Here is a 24,619-nt window from a genome sequence, read left to right as displayed (position 1 = left end):
CGCTGCTCCATTGCAGTCTCTGCTGTGGACGCTGCCTATGTCCGGCCCCAGCCTCCGCACCCCAGCGCTGCTCCATTGCAGTCTCTGCTGTGGACGCTGCCTATGTCCGTCCCCACTCTCCGCACCCCTGCGCTGCTCCATTGCGGTCTCTGCTGTGGACGCTGCCTATGTCCGGCCCCAGCCTCCGCACCCCTGCGCTGCTCCGTCGCGGTGTCTGCTGTAGACGCTGCCTATGTCCGGCCCCAGCCTCCGCACCCCTGCACTGCTCCGTTGCGGTCTGTTTTCCACAACGCACTACCCTGCACTAATCCTTATTTATTGGTGACCTGTGAGTTTAATAAAAATGTAGATAAATATGTTACACTTGTAGCGGGCAGCATCAATCGTCTCACGATCACTTGCTCGCTTGTCGGTGGCGGGCAGCATCGATTGCCTGTTGATCACTTGCTCGCCTGTCGGTGGAGCTATGGATCACTTGCTCGCCTGTCGATCACTTGCTCGCCTGTCGCACTTGCTCGCCTGTCGGTGGAGCTATGGATCACTTGCTCGCCTGTCGATCACTTGCTCGCCTGTCGGTGGAGCTATGGATCAGTCGCTTGCCCTGCGGCCGTTTCCTGCCTGTCCGTGTATCTATAGTGGCTGCACATTGTCAGCCGGTTGGCGGTGCCGGCTGCACAGTCTCCATGTCCTTATCCTCCCGAGTGAGTGCTGCGCGCCGGCTCCCGCGCTGCGCGCTCTGCATACTTTCCCCGCACTTCACACCTTCGCTCTGTTCTGCTGCGCAGCTATTAATAGAAGCTGCTAATTATAGCTCCGGAAGCTTCTATATTTAGGTGTCTGTTTACAATAGATCTGGGTGGAACGTGCTGCTTACTTTTAATGGGAATCTTATAGCAGGTGTTTACCCCCTAATCTGAGAGCAGCATATTGCAGGGGAAGAGACCCTGATTCCAGCCATGTATCACTGACTGGGCTGCTTGCTGTGCTTTTGATAGAGCAGGCGGTTATCGTCAGAGGACTAGTAAACTGCTGCCAGGTAGTCTTCCTTATTCATAAGCGCTGTGTGACCATGCCCCCACCACTGATTGGCAGCTTTCTGCCTATGCACAGTTGTACACAAAAAGCAGCTATCAGTGGTGTGGATGAGGTCAGACAGAGCTCATCATTCAGAGATCTGCGCCCCCCGGCAGACACCTAGGGTCACGCGGAGCCCCCGATGGTCCCTGATCCGCCCACTCTCAGGGCGTCACCATCACTTTTTGGTTGTTTTTATTTGGCATTTCCGTTTTTCATTCACCACCATGGAGGACCGGAGTGACTCAGACTGACCTGCATTTGGTTGGTGCACAGTCTTTATTTTTTCCGTCCTCTCCGCCCGGATGTGAGTCATGTCACCCGCACGCCCAAATTGCATAATCTTCAATAGTAAAGAATGTAATGTTATTGTCCAAGGGACAAATCTCTACTTTTCCTGAGTAGAGATGGGCGAACCCGGTTCGGGACCGGACTCTAACTCGAACGCGACCATCTGCCCCGAAGCCGAACCCCATAGAAGTCTATTGGGACCCGACCAATCTGCTATAGAATGGTGGTGGAAAGGGCGAGGGGGGGCGGCAACACGGGACAGGTATACTTACTGAGTCTCCCACGCAGCTCTCGTAGTGCTTCCGGGTCCGCTCATTAACTATCATGCATATTCACTGCTTCCCCACTCACTGTCAGTCCCGACACCTTTTGATTGGTTCAAATCAGACCACACCCCCACCCTGTGTGACAGCGTCTGTGATTGGTTGGAATTACACACACTGCATCCCTATAGAGGTGTAAAAATAAATAAAACAAAAAAAAGTCTAACGTCTCCCACAGATAAAGGCATAGCTACGGGCTGCAGCCCCCAGCCCTGCGCCTATCTTGGCTGTGTGTCAAAACAAGCGGAACAGCATGCGGCTTTTTAAAAAAAATTAGTTAATTTTTAAAATAATTTAATTTAAATATCGTGCAGTCCCAACCCATGATAAATCCAACAGCTGGGGGCTGGTATTCCCAGGCTGGGGAGGCCGATTGTTATTGGGTCCCCCCAGGCTAAAAAAAAGCAGCCTGCTGCCGCCCAGGATTGTCGCATCCTTTAGATGTAACAAATCTGGCACTTTACCTGGCTCTTCCCGATTGCCCAGGTGCGGTGGCAATCGGGGTGATATAAGGCGTTAATGACAGCTCACAGCTGCCATTAAGCCCTGGATTAGTAATGGGAGGCGTTTCTGTAAGTGAAAAGATATAAAGATAAACACTGAAAAAGTCCTTCATTTGAAATAAAGAGGATGTTTTTTGTCTTTTATCACCCTCCCAAACACCCAGGTCCAGCGTAATCCACTCGAGGTCCCACGACATTCCCGACTCTGCTACATACTGAGGCGATGTTAATGGGTTTTCCTGCAGTCACAGCTGGAGGTTCCCACGGTATCCAACCTGTGACCGCAAGTAAACTTGCCTCAGGTGATCTCATTGAACTCAATGAACTCACTTTCGAGCTATTGCAGAGCTGGTGCAGTTACTGTGTACACGCATTACTGATCCTGAGTTACCTTCTGTATTATTCTCCAGAGCTGCACTCACTATTCTGCTTGTGCAGTCACTATGTACATACATTACATTACTGATCCTGAGTGACCTCCTGTATTATACTCCAGAGCTGCACTCACTATTCTGCTGGTGCAGTCACTATGTACATACATTATATTACTGATCCTGAGTTACCTCCTGTATTATACTCCAGAGCTGCACTCACTATTCTGCTGGTGCACTCACTGTGTACATACATTACATTACTGATCCTGAGTTACCTCCTGTATTATACTCCAGAGCTGCACTCACTATTCTGCTGGTGCAGTCACTGTGTACACACATTACATTACTGATCCTGAGTTACCTCCTGTATTATATTCCAGAGCTGCACTCACTATTCTGCTGGTGCAGTCACTGTGCACATACATTACATTACTGATCCTGAGTTACCTCCTGTATTATACTCCAGAGCTGCACTCACTATTCTGCTGGTGCACTCACTGTGTACATACATTACATTACTGATCCTGAGTTACCTCCTGTATTATACTCCAGAGCTGCACTCACTATTCTGCTGGTGCAGTCACTGTGTACACACATTACATTACTGATCCTGAGTTACCTCCTGTATTATATTCCAGAGCTGCACTCACTATTCTGCTGGTGCAGTCACTGTGTACATACATTACATTACTGATCCTGAGTTACCTCCTGTATTATATTCCAGAGCTGCACTCACTATTCTGCTGGTGGAATCATTCAAGATCAGTAATGTAATAATGTAATGTATGTACACAGTGACTGCACCAGCAGAATAGTGATTGCAGCTCTGGAGTATAATAATCAGGTAATTTATATACAAGGTGGCTTAATGTTTTCTGCAGATCTTTTCTGTATATAGCCTATAATACAGGCACTTGTGTAGTTATACTCTGGCCGTGGGTGCAGTTTATTATGATTGACAGAGGCATGTGTTGCTGATTGCTGCCGGTGGTGCCAGTGCTGTCCATTGCTGCCTGCGTGGCCCCTTGCTGCCGGCACAGATCACCCTATGTGTTACATACTCAGCAGCGGGCACAGTCTGGCAGCCGGGCGTGTGATGTCTGCAGCTCGTTGCTCCCGGCGTGGCTCCTTGCTCCCGGCGTGGCTCGCCCTGTGTGTTACATACTCGCGCCTCAGCAGCGGGCACAGTCTGGCAGCCGGGCGTGTGATGTCTGCAGCTCGTTGCTCCTTGCTCCCGGCGTGGCTCGCCCTGTGTGTTACATACTCGCCCCTCAGCAGCGGGCACAGTCTGGCAGCCGGGCGTGTGATGTCTGCAGCTCGTTGCTCCTTGCTCCCGGCGTGGCTCGCCCTTTGTGTTACATACTCGCCCCTCAGCAGCGGGCACAGTCTGGCAGCCGGGCGTGTGATGTCTGCAGCTCGTTGCTCCTGGCGTGGCTCCTTGCTCCCGGCGTGGCTCGCCCTGTGTGTTACATACTCGCCCCTCAGCAGTGGGCACAGTTTGGCACTCGGGCGTGTGACGTCTATAATCCTGGAGCCTGTTCCTCGTCCGCTGTTGACCAATCTGGGATTTCACCGCTCCTCTTGCGGAGGACGTGTGGATGGCGGAGGACTCGGGGCCACTCCCGCGGTGTCATCGCAGGGACAGGAGTAAGATCCAGGTCCTTCCACTTCCTGTTTTCTGTATGAAATAATTGTTTGCAGAGTTTATTTACAGCCACTCGTTTCCTCCTGTGTACAGTGTGAACTGGACAATCCACTCCACGTGGCACCTCCGGGCACTGAGCCAGGTGCGGCAGAGGGCACGGCATCACTCGCCCCGGATCCCTGCAGGGGGCCCGGCATCACTCGCCCCGGATCCCTGCAGAGGGCCCGGCATCACTCGCCCCGGATCCCTGCAGAGGGCCCGGCATCACTCGCCCCGGATCCCTGCAGAGCACCCGGCATCACTCGCCCCGGATCCCTGCAGAGGGCCCGGCATCACTCGCCCCGGATCCCTGCAGAAGGCCCGGCATCACTCGCCCCGGATCCCTGCAGAGGGCCCGGCATCACTCGCCCCGGATCCCTGCAGAGGGCCCGGCATCACTCGCCCCGGATCCCTGCAGAGGGCCCGGCATCACTCGCCCCGGATCCCTGCAGAGGGCCCGGCATCACTCGCCCCGGATCCCTGCAGAGGGCCCGGCATCACTCGCCCCGGATCCCTGCAGAGGGCCCGGCATCACTCGCCCCGGATCCCTGCAGAGGGCCCTGCATCACTCTCCCCGGATCCCTGCAGAGGGCCCGGCATCACTCTCCCCGGATCCCTGCAGAGGGCCCGGCATCACTCGCCCCGGATCCCTGCAGAGGGCCCGGCATCACTCTCCCCGGATCCCTGCAGAGGGCCCGGCATCACTCTCCCCGGATCCCTGCAGGGGGCCCGGCATCACTCTCCCCGGATCCCTGCAGAGGGCCCGGCATCACTCTCCCCGGATCCCTGCAGAGGGCCCGGCATCACTCTCCCCGGATCCCTGCAGAGGGCCCGGCATCACTCTCCCCGGATCCCTGCAGAGGGCCCGGCATCACTCGCCCCGGATCCCTGCAGGGGGCCCGGCATCACTCGCCCCGGATCCCTGCAGAGGGCCCGTCATCACTCGCCCCGGATCCCTGCAGAGGGCACTGCATCACTCGCCCCGGATCCCTGCAGAGCACCTGGCATCACTCGCCCCGGATCCCTGCAGAGGGCCCGGCATCACTCTCCCCGGATCCCTGCAGAGAGCACTGCATCACTCGCCCCGGATCCCTGCAGAGGGCCCGGCATCACTCGCCCCAGATCCCTGCAGAGGGCCCCGGCATCACTCGCCCCGGATCCCTGCAGAGGGCCCGGCATCACTCGCCCCAGATCCCTGCAGAGGCGCACACATTTTTTTCCCGCTTCTCTGCGGCCATCACTACATTTCTACACATTCTTCTAGATATCCAGTAATCCAGAATATCTGCGCTCAGCCCGTACATTCCGGATTACAAGATGGTCTGGCGGCTCGTCCCGGATGCACATCCTTCGCGGCTGAGCTCACCGGACAGATATAGACTGGTATAAATAGCACCCGGCCAGGAGGGAACATTTGATGGTGACGTCGGGCAGGTGCGGAGCGGCGCGGGGTCACTCGGGAACATGGAGACCTTTGTGCCACCCGCCGTGTTTACTTAAAGGGACAGTACGCTCAATGCTGTGTGCTCAGCGGAAGGTCCAGCGTTTGGATGGATTTTTCTCTGCGGTGTTTGTAAACACAGGAAATTATTTCATCAGGAAGAAATCTTATCTGTGAACACGAAGCGCGACGCCATCGAGAGATCCCCGAACAATGGCCGACTGTGGCATCTGCTGCGTTCAGCCATGAGCCTTCCTCCTGCTAAGACCCTGGATCTGGTGTAACCTCCGGACCACCACTGATCCCGTTATATGTCTGTACCCGCAGTGATCACCAGTGATCCCATTATATGTCTGTACCCGCAGTGATCACCACTGATCCCGTTATATGTCTGTACCTGCCTGATCCATGCTATACACGGGCAGCTCGGTGGCTCAGTGGTTAGCACTGCAGTCTTGTGGTGGCTCAGTGGTTAGCCCTGCAGTCTTGTGGTGGCTCAGTGGTTAGCATTGCAGTCTTGTGGTGGCTCAGTGGTTAGCACTGCAGTCTTGCAGCGCTGGGGTCCTGGGTTGAAATCCCACCAAGGACACCATCTGCAAGGAGTTTGTATGTTCTCCCCGTGTTTGCGTGAGTTTCCTCCGGGTTCTCCGGTTTCCTCCCACACTCCATAGACATGTACAGATAGGGAATTTAGATTGTGAGCCCCAATGCGGACAGTGTTGCATGTTGTGATGGATGTAAAGCGCTGCGGAATTAATAGCGCTATATAAATGAATAAAATTATTAATTAATTATATACGCTCAGAGATAACTAGAAACACTTTAAGGTGAGGCCGGTCGTCCCTAACTAATCGTCCCAAAAGAGAGCTTTTATTGTCCAGAAAGCGACAGTTTTCGACTCCATCCTCAGTATTCAGTGACCGCCTGTCTCCTCCGTCCTCAGTATTCAGTGACCGCCCGTCTCCTCCGTCCTCCGTATTCAGTGACCGCCCGTCTCCTCCGTCCTCCGTATTCAGTGACCGCCCGTCTCCTCCGTCCTCAGTATTCAGTGACCGCCCGTCTCCTCCGTCCTCAGTATTCAGTGACCGCCCGTCTCCTCCGTTCTCAGTATTCAGTGACTGCCCGTCTCCTCCGTCCTCAGTATTCAGTGACCGCCCGTCTCCTCCATCCTCAGTATTCAGTGACCGCCCGTCTCCTCCGTCTTCAGTATTCAGTGACCGCCTGTCTCCTCCGTCTTCAGTATTCAGTGATCGCCCGTCTCCTTTGTCCTCAGTATTCAGTGACCGCTCGTCTCCTCAGTATTCAGTGACTGCCCGTCTCCTCAGTATTCAGTGACCACTCGTCTCTTCAGTATTCAGTGACTGCCCGTCTCCTCAGTATTCAGTGACCACTCGTCTCTTCAGTATTCAGTGACCGCCCGTCTCCTCCGTCCTCAGTATTCAGTGACCGCCCGTCTCCTCTGTCCTCAGTATTCAGTGACCGCCCGTCTCCTCCGTCCTCAGTATTCAGTGACCGCCCGTCTCCTCCGTCCTCAGTATTCAGTGACCGCCCGTCTCCTCCGTCCTCAGTATTCAGTGATCGCCCGTCTCCTCCGTCCTCAGTATTCAGTGACCGCCCGTCTCCTCCGTCCTCAGTATTCAGTGACCGCCCGTCTCCTCCGTCCTCAGTATTCAGTGACCGCCCGTCTCCTCCGTCCTCAGTATTCAGTGACCGCCCGTCTCCTCCGTCCTCAGTATTCAGTGACCGCCCGTCTCCTCCGTCCTCAGTATTCAGTGACCGCCCGTCTCCTCCGTCCTCAGTATTCAGTGACCGCCCGTCTCCTCCGTCCTCAGTATTCAGTGACCGCCCGTCTCCTCCGCCCTCAGTATTCAGTGACCGCCCGTCTCCTCCGTCCTCAGTATTCAGTGACCGCCCGTCTCCTCCGTCCTCAGTATTCAGTGACCGCCCGTCTCCTCCGTCCTCAGTATTCAGTGACCGCCCGTCTCCTCCGTCCTCAGTATTCAGTGACCGCCCGTCTCCTCCGTCCTCAGTATTCAGTGACCGCCCGTCTCCTCCGTCCTCGGTATTCAGTGACCGCCCGTCTCCTCCGTCCTCGGTATTCAGTGACCGCCCGTCTCCTCCGTCTTCAGTATTCAGTGACCGCCCGTCTCCTCCGTCCTCAGTATTCAGTGACCGCCCGTCTCCTCCGTCCTCAGTATTCAGTGACCGCCCGTCTCCTCCGTCCTCAGTATTCAGTGACCGCCCGTCTCCTCCGTCCTCGGTATTCAGTGACCGCCCGTCTCCTCCGTCTTCAGTATTCAGTGACCGCCTGTCTCCTCCGTCTTCAGTATTCAGTGACCGCCCGTCTCCTTTGTCCTCAGTATTCAGTGACCGCTCGTCTCCTCAGTATTCAGTGACTGCCCGTCTCCTCAGTATTCAGTGACCGCTCGTCTCTTCAGTATTCAGTGACTGCCCGTCTCCTCAGTATTCAGTGACCGCTCGTCTCTTCAGTATTCAGTGACCGCCCGTCTCCTCCGTCCTCAGTATTCAGTGACCGCCCGTCTCCTCCGTCCTCAGTATTCAGTGACCGCCCGTCTCCTCCGTCCTCAGTATTCAGTGACCGCCCGTCTCCTCCGTCCTCAGTATTCAGTGACCGCCCGTCTCCTCCGTCCTCAGTATTCAGTGACCGCCCGTCTCCTCCGTCCTCAGTATTCAGTGACCGCCCGTCTCCTCCGTCCTCAGTATTCAGTGACCGCCCGTCTCCTCTGTCCTCAGTATTCAGTGACCGCCCGTCTCCTCCGTCCTCAGTATTCAGTGACCGCCTGTCTCCTCCGTCCTCAGTATTCAGTGACCGCCCGTCTCCTCCGTCTTCAGTATTCAGTGACCGCCCGTCTCCTCCGTCTTCAGTATTCAGTGACCGCCCGTCTCCTCCGTCCTCAGTATTCAGTGACCGCGGTGCCAGAGACGGCCGGCAGCTGCTGAACTCCTCTATGTGCAGGTGTATGGGGCCAGGTTCCCGGGTAACGTCATTTCTCGGCCCCCTCATTTTTTTGGGTTTTTTTTTTTGCTTTTCTCGGGTCAGTGTCTGTGTATGTGATAAAATGTCGTCTCTCCGAGTGGCTCAGGAATGTGGCCACCTACACCAGTGGAAATTCTCACTCCACAGCGGCCGGGTGATGTCCGTGCCATACCGCGGCTGGCCACCGGGGGCGCTGTGTGCAGGTACACTGCCGGCTGACCGCACACTGTGCCGGAGGTGAACTTTGCGCACACAGCCGGCTCAGAGCACGGCTCATGTAATCACAAGCGTCCATTCATCCCTCGGCTCCAGCCATTAGTCTGACGGGAAAAGAGGCCGATTTATCGGGAGGGATTTACTATCCTGTGTCTCTGATGCACAATGTGTGTGAAGGATGACGGGTCTATTCATAGAGAGCTTACTATGCAGGATCCTGGAAAAGCTGGGTGACCTCCACTGTGCAAGCTGTGATAGCGGCTATATTGATGCTTGTATTTTATGATTCGGATGTCTCAGCCCCCCTTTATTTCACGGCTTCATAGTCCTTGTAAAAACAAACACTTTTGCAATTTACTGCTTCTCAAAAATTTCAGCCGTTAATGAGATATTAACACTTTTTTTCCTTCTCGTTGCCGAGGAAACCGACTACCGCTGCAGTCTGGTTTGTAAACGCTACGATGAAGCTGTCCGGGATTAGGAGGGGACTACCCGCTTCATACAGCGCTTACAAGCTCAGCAGGGGAAAAAAAAAGCTTGTAAGCGCTGCACGTGTTTTGCAGCGGTGGTCGGTCTCCAAGGCAACGAACTGTAAACAAAAGAAAAGTGTTAATATCTCAAGAACGGCTGAAAATTTTAACAAGCAGCAAATTACAAATTTGCTTATATTTATGAGCATTATCCAACAGCAGCCATTTATAAAAATGGGAATGATGAAGAGGATGGGAAGGATGAAGAGGATGGGAAGGGTGAAGAGGATGGGAAGGGTGAAGAGGATGGGAAGAGTGAAGAGGATGGGAAGGGTGGAGAGGATGGGAAGGGTGGAGAGGATGGGAAGGGTGGAGAGGATGGGAAGGGTGGAGAGGATGGGAAGGGTGGAGAGGATGGGAAGGGTGGAGAGGATGGGAAGGCTGGAGAGGATGGGAAGGCTGGAGAGGATGGGAAGGCTGGGGAGGATGGGAAGGCTGGGGAGGATGGGAAGGCTGGGGAGGATGGGAAGGCTGGGGAGGATGGGAAGGCTGGAGAGGATGGGAAGGCTGGAGAGGATGGGAAGGCTGGAGAGGATGGGAAGGCTGGAGAGGATGGGAAGGCTGGAGAGGATGGGAAGGCTGGAGAGGATGGGAAGGCTGGAGAGGATGGGAAGGCTGGAGAGGATGGGAAGGCTGGAGAGGATGGGAAGGCTGGAGAGGATGGGAAGGCTGGGGAGGATGGGAAGGCTGGGGAGGATGGGAAGGCTGGGGAGGATGGGAAGGCTGGGGAGGATGGGAAGGCTGGGGAGGATGGGAAGGCTGGGGAGGATGGGAAGGCTGGGGAGGATGGGAAGGCTGGGGAGGATGGGAAGGCTGGAGAGGATGGGAAGGCTGGGGAGGATGGGAAGGCTGGAGAGGATGGGAAGGCTGGGGAGGATGGGAAGGCTGGGGAGGATGGGAAGGCTGGAGAGGATGGGAAGGCTGGGGAGGATGGGGAGGATGGGGAGGATGGGAAGGCTGGAGAGGATGGGAAGGCTGGAGAGGATGGGAAGGACCCTTCTAATGTTTTCGAGATCTCTGCTTGCTGTGTCCGTCTGTTACTTTGGGGCTCTTGTCCTGGAGATGGCCTCTCTTGTAGGATAAGTACCACCAAATTGTGCCGTGCACCGCGCTCAGTGAGATGGGGGCGAGTTGTCCCAGATGACTAGGGGGCGGGGGGATTCTCCAAAATGACTGGGGGTTGGGGAAGTGATTGGGGGGTGGGGGGGATTCTCCAAAATTACGCGGGGGCATTCTCCCAAATGACTGGGGGGCGGGGGGAATTCTCCCGGATGACCTGGAGCAAAGGCAGATGACCAGGAAGAGGGCTTCCCGGATGACTGGGGGTGGGGAAGGGGGGTCCTGGATAACTGGGGCCCAGATGACTTGGGAGTCGGTTCCAGATGACTGGGGGGTCCCGAATGACTGGGGTGGGGGTCCCGGATAATGTTGAGGTGCATCCCTAAGGCCTGGTTCCTCCTTCCTTTGGTTGTATAGACCCACAGCAGCGGCTGTAAACCCTTTGCAATGATCGTTATTGCCTCCAGAGCTGGCATCGCCTGTTGTTTCTCACCAGCACAGCACAGCATGGCGACGTGGACGCAGTGTGGCGGCGTGGACGCAGTTGTATATTAAGATCATGAAGTGTCCCGGATACAGGAATAACCTCCACTCTCTGACACTGTAAAGACATAAAATAAATGTATGGAAAGGAGCCAGAGAGATAAGCCGGCAATCTGCAACCTTTATGAGGCAATAATCCGCCATTTGTGGAAACCCCCTCTAAGTCTGAGTGGGCAAATGCAGCCGGGCGGTGTGGACCGGACATAGCGGGGGAGGCGCGTTAACAGTGTCCGGTACCTAGACGGGCGCGGTGTCTGCACCCCACGTTCATCGCTGACCCGGCTCGAGTCGTACTCGCAAAGCAATAAACATGGCAGTAATGGCGGATTAGTTTCGGATTAATTGCAACGTCTTCACCTCTCGTGCGAGTGACGGGACCCGGAGGCATCACATGTCCCGCACTATACACGGGGCTTCTGCTTGGCTCCTTGTTTCTGCCTGTGATCAGCTCTGTGCCATGTGCGGCCATTGCTCCGATCAGAGGGGGGACTTGCAGCACAATCCCCTTCCTCCAAAAATGACCCTTTAATTTTCCGGTATGTCTCCCTTTGGCTGTCACCGGTGCCCCCCGGCCGTATCACACGAGGGTTAATCACTTCCGGTGTTTATCGCTCGGTCGTGCGATTGCCATTTGGGCGATTGCTATTAGACCAGCGCTGACGGTGGCGTCGTGTTGGGAATTTTCCCGCAGCCCGGTCCGGGATTTCTACACCTTTTCAGAGAAATGCAAATCTCTTCTCGTACTGGAGCGATTGCCGTATTAGCAATTCTAATATTAGGGACTTGTTTTCGGCTGAATAGTAAGATTAGGTAGTTACCAGTCTATCTGTTGCAGTCCGGTAGATTTAGGTCATCGCCTCTTTGCAGAGATGGAGGACGGGATATGAGCGATTGCTACTCAAGCCATTGTTTACATGAAGCTTGCACATTGGTCAGTGATCTGGAGTGCCGTGCGATTGCCGGACATGTAATTGTCCTGATGTTACAGGTGGGCTGACGCTGCGGATTGGGGCTTATTGTGTTGTGATTTTTGGCGTGTTTGTGTAATCTGATGACCCTCGCTCGGGCCATAAACGCGGATATTGGGTGTAATCTTTTCCCGGACATGACCCGCCATTCTTCTGCCTTTGACGTGATCTTCTGTCATATTCCTGCCGCGCGCCGGAGCGATGGACGTCAATCTCCTTTGTTTATGAAGGCACTTCTGAAGACTCAGCGCTTTTTGTGCGCAGCGCCCGGAGATAATGATCGCGGCCCCGGCGCTGCCGGCCCCGGCCTTACGTAGGCAGCGAGTGATTGACGGCTGTTTCCTCTGATAATTGCTCACATTCACTTGTGTTTTTCTGGAGACGTTTTCCTCGTGGAGGAAGGTGTTTGTTTGTGCAGCGTGTCTCTCATCCACTGTCCACGCTGCTCGGTGGTGATGTACACACCGCAGCACCTTCACAGCTCATCGCTATCAGTGAGCCCATATAATGCTGGCAGCCGGGCCGATGAGCACAGTGCCACCACGTGAACGTCTGCAGCCTGGGAAAGTCCGCTATTTGGGTGCCATTAGCAGGGTCTTATATTGCAGGACCTGTACAGCGCATATCAGCCCCCCATAGATAGCAGTGCACAAGACCTGTACCCCACATATCAGCCCCCCATAGATAACAGTGCACAAGACCTGTACCCCACATATCCGCCCCCCATAGATAGCAGTGTACAGGACCTGTACCCCACATATCCGCCCCCCATAGATAACAGTGCACAAGACCTATACAGCACATATCAGCCTCCCATATATAGCAGTGCACAGGATCTGTACAGCACATATCAGCCCCCCATAGATAGCAGTGCACAGGACCTCTACCCCACATATCCGCCCCCCATAGATAGCAGTGCACAGGACCTGTACAGTGTATATCAGCCCCCCATAGATACCAGTGCACAGGTCCTGTACAGCACATATCCGCCCCCCATAGATACCAGTGCACAGGTCCTGTACAGCACATATCAGCCCCCCATAGATAGCAGTGCACAGGACCTATACATCATATATCAGCCCCTATAGATAGCAGTGCACAGGTACTGTATAGCACATATCAGCCCCCCATAGATAGCAGTGCACAGGACCTATACATCATATATCAGCCCCTATAGATAGCAGTGCACAGGTACTGTACAGCACATATCAGTCCCCCCATAGATAGCAGTGCACAGGACCTATACAGCACATATCAGCCCCCATAGATGGCAATGCACAGGACCTGTACAGCACATATCCGCCCCCCATAGATAGCAGTGCGCAGGACCTATACAGCACATATCAGCCTCCCATAGATAGCAGTGCACAGGACCTGTACCCCACTTATCCGCCCCCCATAGATAGCAGTGCGCAGGACCTATACAGCACATATCAGCCTCCCATAGATAGCAGTGCACAAGACCTATACAGCACATATCAGCCTCCCATAGATAGCAGTGCACAGGACCTATACAGCTCATATCAGCCTCCCATAGATAGCAGTGCACAGGACCTATACAGCAAATATCAGCCCCCCATAGATACCAGTGCACAGGACCTGTACAGCACATATCAGCCCCCCATAGATAGCAGTGCACAAGTCCTGTACAGCACATATCAGCCCCCATAGATAGCAGTGCACAGGACCCTCTACATAGGGGCGGACAACAGAGAAACATATGGACCCTGCACATGGGGGCGGACGGCCGCTGTAATGAGGATGGCTTTCTGCAGTGCTGCCTGTTGTGCACGTCATTTGCATATTGCTGTCGTCAGAGTCAGTATAGGAAGTAATTATGTGATGTCGACACTGCTGCTTCCCGTGAATCGTGTTTCCTCCCTCCACCGGTGACGTAAGAGCTTTCCTATGACAATCAGCCGTTCCATCACCTGCAGAGGAGGAATCCCGGAGTCACCGCAAAACCCCCGAATACTAAACTCCTGTGAAATGAAATGCAAAACTCCACTCTGCGGAGATCAGCGGCGAGAAAGTCTGCAGAAACTGCGCAATAATGAGCCAAGTATGGAAACTATGTGCAAATGACCTGGGAAACCGCCAAATAAACCTCTACTGATGGATAGGCGGTGTTCTCAGTGATGTCACCGCTGATCTCTGGTGATGGATAGGCGGTGTTCTCAGTGATGTCACCGCTGATCTCTGGTGATGGATAGGCGGTGTTCTCAGTGATGTCACCGCTGATCTCTGGTGATGGATAGGAGGTGTTCTCAGTGATGTCACCGTTGATCTCTGGTGATGGATAGGAGGTGTTCTCAGTGATGTCACTGTTGATTTCTGGTGATGGATAGGAGGTGTTCTCAGTGATGTCACCGCTGATCTCTGGTGATGGATAGGCGGTGTTCTCAGTGATGTCACCGCTGATCTCTGGTGATGGATAGGAGGTGTTCTCAGTGATGTCACCGCTGATCTCTGGTGATGGATAGGCGGTGTTCTCAGTGATGTCACCGCTGATCTCTGGTGATGGATAGGAGGTGTTCTCAGTGATGTCACCGCTGATCTCTGGTGATGGATAGGTGGTGTTCTCAGTGATGTCACTGCTGATCTCTGGTGATGGATAGGAGGTGTTCTCAGTGATGTCACCGCTGATCTCTGGTGATGGATAGGCGGTGTTCTCAGTGATGTCACCGCTGATCTCTGGTGATGGATAGGAGGTGTTCTCAGTGATGTCACTGCTGATCTCTGGTGATGGATAGGCGGTGTTCTCAGTGATGTCACTGCTGATCTCTGGTGATGGATAGGAGGTGTTCTCAGTGATGTCACCGCTGATCTCTGGTGATGGATAGGAGGTGTTTTCAGTGATGTCACCGCTGATCTCTGGTGATGGATAGGCGGTGTTCTCAGTGATGTCACCGCTGATCTCTGGTGATGGATAGGCGGTGTTCTCAGTGATGTCACTGCTGATCTCTGGTGATGGATAGGAGGTGTTTTCAGTGATGTCACCGCTGATTTCTGGTGATGGATAGGAGGTGTTCTCAGTGATGTCACCGCTGATCTCTGGTGATGGATAGGAGGTGTTCTCAGTGATGTCACTGCTGATCTCTGGTGATGGATAGGCGGTGTTCTCAGTGATGTCACCGCTGATCTCTGGTGATGGATAGGCGGTGTTCTCAGTGATGTCACCGCTGATCTCTGGTGATGATTAGGCGGTGTTCTCAGTGATGTCACTGCTGATCTCTGGTGATGGATAGGCGGTGTTCTCAGTGATGTCACTGCTGATCTCTGGTGATGGATAGGAGGTGTTCTCAGTGATGTCACCGCTGATCTCTGGTGATGGATAGGTGTTCTCAGTGATGTCACTGCTGATCTCTGGTGATGGATAGGAGGTGTTCTCAGTGATGTCACCGCTGATCTCTGGTGATGGATAGGTGGTGTTCTCAGTGATGTCACCGCTGATCTCTGGTGATGGATAGGAGGTGTTCTCAGTGATGTCACCGCTGATCTCTGGTGATGGATAGGAGGTGTTCTCAGTGATGTCGCTGCTGATGTCTGGTGATGGATAGGTGGTGTTCTCAGTGATGTCACCGCTGATCTCTGGTGATGGATAGGAGGTGTTCTCAGTGATGTCACCGCTGATCTCTGGTGATGGATAGGAGGTGTTCTCAGTGATGTCACCGCTGATCTCTGGTGATGGATAGGAGGTGTTCTCAGTGATGTCACCGCTGATCTCTGGTGATGGATAGGCGGTGTTCTCAGTGATGTCACCGCTGATCTCTGGTGATGGATAGGAGGTGTTCTCAGTGATGTCACTGCTGATCTCTGGTGATGGATAGGCGGTGTTCTCAGTGATGTCACTGCTGATCTCTGGTGATGGATAGGAGGTGTTCTCAGTGATGTCACCGCTGATCTCTGGTGATGGATAGGAGGTGTTCTCAGTGATGTCACCGCTGATCTCTGGTGATGGATAGGCGGTGTTCTCAGTGATGTCACTGCTGATCTCTGGTGATGGATAGGAGGTGTTTTCAGTGATGTCACCGCTGATTTCTGGTGATGGATAGGAGGTGTTCTCAGTGATGTCACTGCTGATCTCTGGTGATGGATAGGCGGTGTTCTCAGTGATGTCACCGCTGATCTCTGGTGATGATTAGGCGGTGTTCTCAGTGATGTCACTGCTGATCTCTGGTGATGGATAGGCGGTGTTCTCAGTGATGTCACTGCTGATCTCTGGTGATGGATAGGAGGTGTTCTCAGTGATGTCACCGCTGATCTCTGGTGATGGATAGGTGTTCTCAGTGATGTCACTGCTGATCTCTGGTGATGGATAGGAGGTGTTCTCAGTGATGTCACCGCTGATCTCTGGTGATGGATAGGTGGTGTTCTCAGTGATGTCACCGCTGATCTCTGGTGATGGATAGGAGGTGTTCTCAGTGATGTCACCGCTGATCTCTGGTGATGGATAGGTGGTGTTCTCAGTGATGTCACCGCTGATCTCTGGTGATGGATAGGAGGTGTTCTCAGTGATGTCACCGCTGATCTCTGGTGATGGATAGGAGGTGTTCTCAGTGATGTCACTGCTGATCTCTGGTGATGGATAGGTGGTGTTCTCAGTGATGTCACCGCTGATCTCTGGTGATGGATAGGAGGTGTTCTCAGTGATGTCACCGCTGATCTCTGGTGATGGATAGGAGGTGTTCTCAGTGATGTCACCGCTGATCTCTGGTGATGGATAGGAGGTGTTCTCAGTGATGTCACCGCTGATCTCTGGTGATGGATAGGCGGTGTTCTCAGTGATGTCACCGCTGATCTCTGGTGATGGATAGGTGGTGTTCTCAGTGATGTCACCGCTGATCTCTGGTGATGGATAGGAGGTGTTCTCAGTGATGTCACCGCTGATCTCTGGTGATGGATAGGAGGTGTTATCAGTGATGTCACCGCTGATCTCTGGTGATGGATAGGAGGTGTTATCAGTGATGTCACCGCTGATCTCTGGTGATGGATAGGAGGTGTTCTCAGTGATGTCACCGCTGATCTCTGGTGATGGATAGGAGGTGTTCTCAGTGATGTCACCGCTGGTCTCTGGTGATGGATAGGAGGTGTTCTCAGTGATGTCACCGCTGATCTCTGGTGATGGATAGGAGGTGTTCTCAGTGATGTCACTGCTGATCTCTGGTGATGGATAGGAGGTGTTCTCAGTGATGTCACCGCTGATCTCTGGTGATGGATAGGAGGTGTTCTCAGTGATGTCACCGCTGATCTCTGGTGATGGATAGGCGGTGTTCTCAGTGATGTCACTGCTGATCTCTGGTGATGGATAGGAGGTGTTTTCAGTGATGTCACCGCTGATTTCTGGTGATGGATAGGAGGTGTTCTCAGTGATGTCACTGCTGATCTCTGGTGATGGATAGGCGGTGTTCTCAGTGATGTCACCGCTGATCTCTGGTGATGATTAGGCGGTGTTCTCAGTGATGTCACTGCTGATCTCTGGTGATGGATAGGCGGTGTTCTCAGTGATGTCACTGCTGATCTCTGGTGATGGATAGGAGGTGTTCTCAGTGATGTCACCGCTGATCTCTGGTGATGGATAGGTGTTCTCAGTGATGTCACTGCTGATCTCTGGTAATGGATAGGAGGTGTTCTCAGTGATGTCACCGCTGATCTCTGGTGATGGATAGGTGGTGTTCTCAGTGATGTCACCGCTGATCTCTGGTGATGGATAGGAGGTGTTCTCAGTGATGTCACCGCTGATCTCTGGTGATGGATAGGAGGTGTTCTCAGTGATGTCACTGCTGATCTCTGGTGATGGATAGGTGGTGTTCTCAGTGATGTCACCGCTGATCTCTGGTGATGGATAGGCGGTGTTCTCAGTGATGTCACTGCTGATCTCTGGTGATGGATAGGAGGTGTTTTCAGTGATGTCACCGCTGATTTCTGGTGATGGATAGGAGGTGTTCTCAGTGATGTCACTGCTGATCTCTGGTGATGGATAGGCGGTGTTCTCAGTGATGTCACCGCTGATCTCTGGTGATGATTAGGCGGTGTTCTCAGTGATGTCACTGCTGATCTCTGGTGATGGATAGGCGGTGTTCTCAGTGATGTCACTGCTGATCTCTGGTGATGGATAGGAGGTGTTCTCAGTGATGTCACCGCTGATCTCTGGTGATGGATAGGTGTTCTCAGTGATGTCACTGCTGATCTCTGGTGATGGATAGGAGGTGTTCTCAGTGATGTCACCGCTGATCTCTGGTGATGGATAGGTGGTGTTCTCAGTGATGTCACCGCTGATCTCTGGTGATGGATAGGAGGTGTTCTCAGTGATGTCACCGCTGATCTCTGGTGATGGATAGGTGGTGTTCTCAGTGATGTCACCGCTGATCTCTGGTGATGGATAGGAGGTGTTCTCAGTGATGTCACCGCTGATCTCTGGTGATGGATAGGAGGTGTTCTCAGTGATGTCACTGCTGATCTCTGGTGATGGATAGGTGGTGTTCTCAGTGATGTCACCGCTGATCTCTGGTGATGGATAGGAGGTGTTCTCAGTGATGTCACCGCTGATCTCTGGTGATGGATAGGAGGTGTTCTCAGTGATGTCACCGCTGATCTCTGGTGATGGATAGGAGGTGTTCTCAGTGATGTCACCGCTGATCTCTGGTGATGGATAGGCGGTGTTCTCAGTGATGTCACCGCTGATCTCTGGTGATGGATAGGTGGTGTTCTCAGTGATGTCACCGCTGATCTCTGGTGATGGATAGGAGGTGTTCTCAGTGATGTCACCGCTGATCTCTGGTGATGGATAGGAGGTGTTATCAGTGATGTCACCGCTGATCTCTGGTGATGGATAGGAGGTGTTATCAGTGATGTCACCGCTGATCTCTGGTGATGGATAGGAGGTGTTCTCAGTGATGTCACCGCTGATCTCTGGTGATGGATAGGAGGTGTTCTCAGTGATGTCACCGCTGGTCTCTGGTGATGGATAGGAGGTGTTCTCAGTGATGTCACCGCTGATCTCTGGTGATGGATAGGAGGTGTTCTCAGTGATGTCACTGCTGATCTCTGGTGATGGATAGGAGGTGTTCTCAGTGATGTCACCGCTGATCTCTGGTGATGGATAGGAGGTGTTCTCAGTGATGTCACCGCTGATCTCTGGTGATGGATAGGCGGTGTTCTCAGTGATGTCACTGCTGATCTCTGGTGATGGATAGGAGGTGTTTTCAGTGATGTCACCGCTGATTTCTGGTGATGGATAGGAGGTGTTCTCAGTGATGTCACTGCTGATCTCTGGTGATGGATAGGCGGTGTTCTCAGTGATGTCACCGCTGATCTCTGGTGATGATTAGGCGGTGTTCTCAGTGATGTCACTGCTGATCTCTGGTGATGGATAGGCGGTGTTCTCAGTGATGTCACTGCTGATCTCTGGTGATGGATAGGAGGTGTTCTCAGTGATGTCACCGCTGATCTCTGGTGATGGATAGGTGTTCTCAGTGATGTCACTGCTGATCTCTGGTAATGGATAGGAGGTGTTCTCAGTGATGTCACCGCTGATCTCTGGTGATGGATAGGTGGTGTTCTCAGTGATGTCACCGCTGATCTCTGGTGATGGATAGGAGGTGTTCTCAGTGATGTCACCGCTGATCTCTGGTGATGGATAGGTGGTGTTCTCAGTGATGTCACCGCTGATCTCTGGTGATGGATAGGAGGTGTTCTCAGTGATGTCACCGCTGATCTCTGGTGATGGATAGGAGGTGTTCTCAGTGATGTCACTGCTGATCTCTGGTGATGGATAGGTGGTGTTCTCAGTGATGTCACCGCTGATCTCTGGTGATGGATAGGAGGTGTTCTCAGTGATGTCACCGCTGATCTCTGGTGATGGATAGGAGGTGTTCTCAGTGATGTCACCGCTGATCTCTGGTGATGGATAGGAGGTGTTCTCAGTGATGTCACTGCTGATCTCTGGTGATGGATAGGAGGTGTTCTCAGTGATGTCACCGCTGATCTCTGGTGATGGATAGGCGGTGTTCTCAGTGATGTCACTGCTGATCTCTGGTGATGGATAGGTGGTGTTCTCAGTGATGTCACCGCTGATCTCTGGTGATGGATAGGAGGTGTTCTCAGTGATGTCACCGCTGATCTCTGGTGATGGATAGGAGGTGTTCTCAGTGATGTCACCGCTGGTCTCTGGTGATGGATAGGAGGTGTTCTCAGTGATGTCACCGCTGATCTCTGGTGATGGATAGGAGGTGTTCTCAGTGATGTCACCGCTGATCTCTGGTGATGGATAGGAGGTGTTCTCAGTGATGTCACTGCTGATCTCTGGTGATGGATAGGAGGTGTTCTCAGTGATGTCACTGCTGATCTCTGGTGATGGATAGGAGGTGTTCTCAGTGATGTCACCGCTGATCTCTGGTGATGGATAGGAGGTGTTCTCAGTGATGTCACTGCTGATCTCTGGTGATGGATAGGTGGTGTTCTCAGTGATGTCACTGCTGATCTCTGGTGATGGATAGGAGGTGTTCTCAGTGATGTCACCGCTGATCTCTGGTGATGGATAGGAGGTGTTCTCAGTGATGTCACCGCTGATCTCTGGTGATGGATAGGCGGTGTTCTCAGTGATGTCACTGCTGATCTCTGGTGATGGATAGGAGGTGTTCTCAGTGATGTCACTGCTGATCTCTGGTGATGGATAGGTGGTGTTCTCAGTGATGTCACCGCTGATCTCTGGTGATGGATAGGAGGTGTTCTCAGTGATGTCACCGCTGATCTCTGGTGATGGATAGGAGGTGTTCTCAGTGATGTCACTGCTGATCTCTGGTGATGGATAGGAGGTGTTCTCAGTGATGTCACCGCTGATCTCTGGTGATGGATAGGAGGTGTTCTCAGTGATGTCACCGCTGGTCTCTGGTGATGGATAGGCGGTGTTCTCAGTGATGTCACCGCTGATCTCTGGTGATGGATAGGAGGTGTTCTCAGTGATGTCACCGCTGATCTCTGGTGATGGATAGGAGGTGTTCTCAGTGATGTCACTGCTGATCTCTGGTGATGGATAGGAGGTGTTCTCAGTGATGTCACCGCTGATCTCTGGTGATGGATAGGAGGTGTTCTCAGTGATGTCACCGCTGGTCTCTGGTGATGGATAGGCGGTGTTCTCAGTGATGTCACCGCTGGTCTCTGGTGATGGATAGGAGGTGTTCTCAGTGATGTCACCGCTGATCTCTGGTGATGGATAGGAGGTGTTCTCAGTGATGTCACTGCTGATCTCTGGTGATGGATAGGAGGTGTTCTCAGTGATGTCACCGCTGATCTCTGGTGATGGATAGGAGGTGTTCTCAGTGATGTCACTGCTGATCTCTGGTGATGGATAGGAGGTGTTCTCAGTGATGTCACCGCTGATCTCTGGTGATGGATAGGAGGTGTTCTCAGTGATGTCACCGCTGATATCTGGTGATGGATAGGAGGTGTTCTCAGTGATGTCACTGCTGATCTCTGGTGATGGATAGGAGGTGTTCTCAGTGATGTCACCGCTGATCTCTGGTGATGGATAGGCGGTGTTCTCAGTGATGTCACCGCTGATCTCTGGTGATGGATAGGCGGTGTTCTCAGTGATGTCACCGCTGATCTCTGGTGATGGATAGGAGGTGTTCTCAGTGATGTCACTGCTGATCTCTGGTGATGGATAGGAGGTGTTCTCAGTGATGTCACCGCTGGTCTCTGGTGATAGGCGGTGTTCTCAGTGATGTCACTGCTGATCTCTGGTGATGGATAGGAGGTGTTCTCAGTGATGTCACTGCTGATCTCTGGTGATGGATAGGAGGTGTTCTCAGTGATGTCACCGCTGATCTCTGGTGATGGATAGGAGGTGTTCTCAGTGAGGTCACCGCTGATCTCTGGTGATGGATAGGCGGTGTTCTCAGTGATGTCACTGCTGATCTCTGGTGATGGATAGGCGGTGTTCTCAGTGATGTCACCGCTGGTCTCTGGTGATGGATAGGAGGTGTTCTCAGTGATGTCACCGCTGGTCTCTGGTGATAGGCGGTGTTCTCAGTGATGTCACTGCTGATCTCTGGTGATGGATAGGCGGTGTTCTCAGTGATGTCACCGCTGATCTCTGGTGATGGATAGGCGGTGTTCTCAGTGATGTCACCGCTGATCTCTGGTGATGGATAGGAGGTGTTCTCAGTGATGTCACTGCTGATCTCTGGTGATGGATAGGAGGTGTTCTCAGTGATGTCACCGCTGATCTCTGGTGATGGATAGGCGGTGTTCTCAGTGATGTCACTGCTGATCTCTGGTGATGGATAGGCGGTGTTCTCAGTGATGTCACCGCTGATCTCTGGTGATGGATAGGAGGTGTTCTCAGTGATGTCACTGCTGATCTCTGGTGATGGATAGGAGGTGTTCTCAGTGATGTCACCGCTGATCTCTGGTGATGGATAGGCGGTGTTCTCAGTGATGTCACCACCTTAATTACTTACATAATAATATCTGCTCACATGTTTATTTTTCCCCGCAGTCGCCCCAACGATGCCTTGAAGAAAGATGCTCCTGCTGCGACTTTATCCGCTGCTAATCCTTCTGCATCCGCTGTGGCCCCAAATTTATCTGGTGGCTCGTCAGTAAAAAGGGCCGATGAGTGGAAGGACCCCTGGCGCCGATCCAAGTCCCCAAAAAAGAAGCTTGGACTCTCCGGCTCTCCCAGCAGGGGGCGCAGGCGGCGTCACACCTCGGGGTCCTCCGACTCTGGATCCAATTCCTCCAGGTAAATGACCTGAGCCATGTCTGTATATGCTCATGATATGTACCGAAAACTGATACCTGCGAGCAATAGCTCGAACCCTGGTGAAGACTTGGTGAAATATTGCTCACAACTGAGGGTTTGCTACAATTGTATCCTGTGTGTGCAGCAATGTCTGGAGTCCCGGCTGCTGATGGTGCAAACCCTCAGCTGTGAGAAGTCTGAGGTTTCCATTCACTGACTGCAGCAGAGGATTGAGAGGTGACGGCTTCTTAATGATCCGTGTCCTTTCTTCTTCAGATCCTCCTCCCGCTCGTCCTCGTACTCCGGCTCCGGGTCCTCCCGCTCCTCGTCTTACAGCTCGTACTCCAGCCGCTCCTCCCGGCACAGCTCGTTTTCCGGCAGCCGTTCCAGGTAACCTTCCCCCCCCCCCCCCCATTAAAAAAATGTCAGAATCTAAAGGGTAAAATCTCCGCTGTGAAAGTGGAAATGATGGCGGTCCGACCGGTCTGCCGGGTTTCCGGGAACTGACACTTCGGGTGCAGAGCCGTCCGTCCTGCACACTGGGTGTCGGAGCCTCCTGATTTTACACCAACTTGTGTCACTGAAAAGTTTGGGGGGTTTTTTCATCCAGAAGCAGTGAATAAGTGATAACAGAGAACAATAGCCTTCAACAGAATAGCAGACCCCTGAATGCAGCCCAGGGTTTCCATTCATCACTTGCCTCCATTTTTCCCCCCCTTTTCTGTCTTTAGGTCTCGATCTTTCTCCTCCTCGCCGTCTCCATCGCCGCGGCCGTCTCCACATAAAGCCTCCGCGAAGGGCAAGGGAGAACCTATCCCAGCCGCCGCCGCCGCCAAAGGGTGAGTCCGAAATAAGGGCGCAGAAATTAAAACCTCCATTCTTTACACTGCAGGCTGCATCCAATACAGAATGGAAGCACTGCTTATATTCCATCACATATTGGTTACACTATGCTTTCCTGTGTCTTTCCTTCATCCATTACACATGTACGCTCATCTCGGCTGATCGTGCACGTGTTCTCAGTGACGGACGCTGCTGGCGGCGGCTTACCTGACGACGTCTCCGGGTCGGGGGTCCGCCGTACACATTAGATTAGCGGCTGATGACCCCTTATGTGTTTCTATAAGAGGATGTAATACATTTTCTGTGTTCAGGGAGAAGGTAATTGTGAAGAAGGTTGTGCCGCCCCCAGTAGCGGCGCCATCAGCTCCCGCTGCCGCCACCACCACCGCTGCCGCCACCACCACCGCTGCCACAGCCGCCGCACCCACTGCTGTGACGGTAAAACCTCCAAAGGTCGGGCCAGAAGCTGCTAAACCGGGCGAGAAAAGAATCGGCAGAACGAAAGAGCCAAAAAGGAAAGCGCCACCAAGGAGGTAAGAAACGGAACGGCCGCCCTCATGATTAATACCGTACGCGGGGTCACATGTATCAGTCACTGTTATCTGCCGCAGGAGGACCGTCAGCGGCAGCATCAGCGGCAGCAGCTACAGCGGCTCCAGCTCCGGCTCACTCTCCAGGTCCTCGCGCTCCACCTCCGCGTCGCTCTCACCTTCTCCTTCTGCGTCTCGAAAATCCAGGTAAGATGGTGTGTCAGATGGGGGCGAGAAGGTACTTCTGGAGGTCTGATGGTGGCACCCTGTACCCCAAATATCTCCCTCTGCACAGAATACTGGGTGACGGGTGACTCTGCAGTCACATCCTTGTATTAAGCCATATGACCAGGGCGTTGAGTTAGAGGACAGTCGCTCGAGCAATTGTTACTTAAGCGATTGCATTTTCGGTATAACCGGAGCCGCTCTGATACGGAGGGGTCGATGACACCCGCCGTTTGCTGCAGCTTTGACAAAATTAGATCCTTATGATTG

At 53.3% G+C, this 24,619-nt stretch overlaps 1 protein-coding gene across 1 annotated transcript in view; it reads left to right on the top strand.

Annotated features, from left to right (window-relative positions):
* Positions 1-24,619, top strand: part of ZC3H18 (zinc finger CCCH-type containing 18) — a 97,717-nt gene that overhangs the window by 65,120 nt on the left and 7,978 nt on the right. Inside the window, exons 10-14 of the mRNA XM_075326219.1 lie at positions 22,506-22,751; positions 23,028-23,141; positions 23,483-23,590; positions 23,906-24,127; positions 24,206-24,331. Coding sequence (XP_075182334.1) covers positions 22,506-22,751; positions 23,028-23,141; positions 23,483-23,590; positions 23,906-24,127; positions 24,206-24,331 — 816 coding nt within the window. The remainder of the gene's footprint in view (positions 1-22,505; positions 22,752-23,027; positions 23,142-23,482; positions 23,591-23,905; positions 24,128-24,205; positions 24,332-24,619) is intronic.

Source organism: Anomaloglossus baeobatrachus, chromosome 10, assembly GCF_048569485.1.
Source record: "Anomaloglossus baeobatrachus isolate aAnoBae1 chromosome 10, aAnoBae1.hap1, whole genome shotgun sequence".
In the NCBI taxonomy this organism is placed as follows: domain Eukaryota; kingdom Metazoa; phylum Chordata; class Amphibia; order Anura; family Aromobatidae; genus Anomaloglossus; species Anomaloglossus baeobatrachus.
Note: the sequence above shows the minus strand (reverse complement) of the source record. Positions and strands in the feature narration are given on the sequence as shown.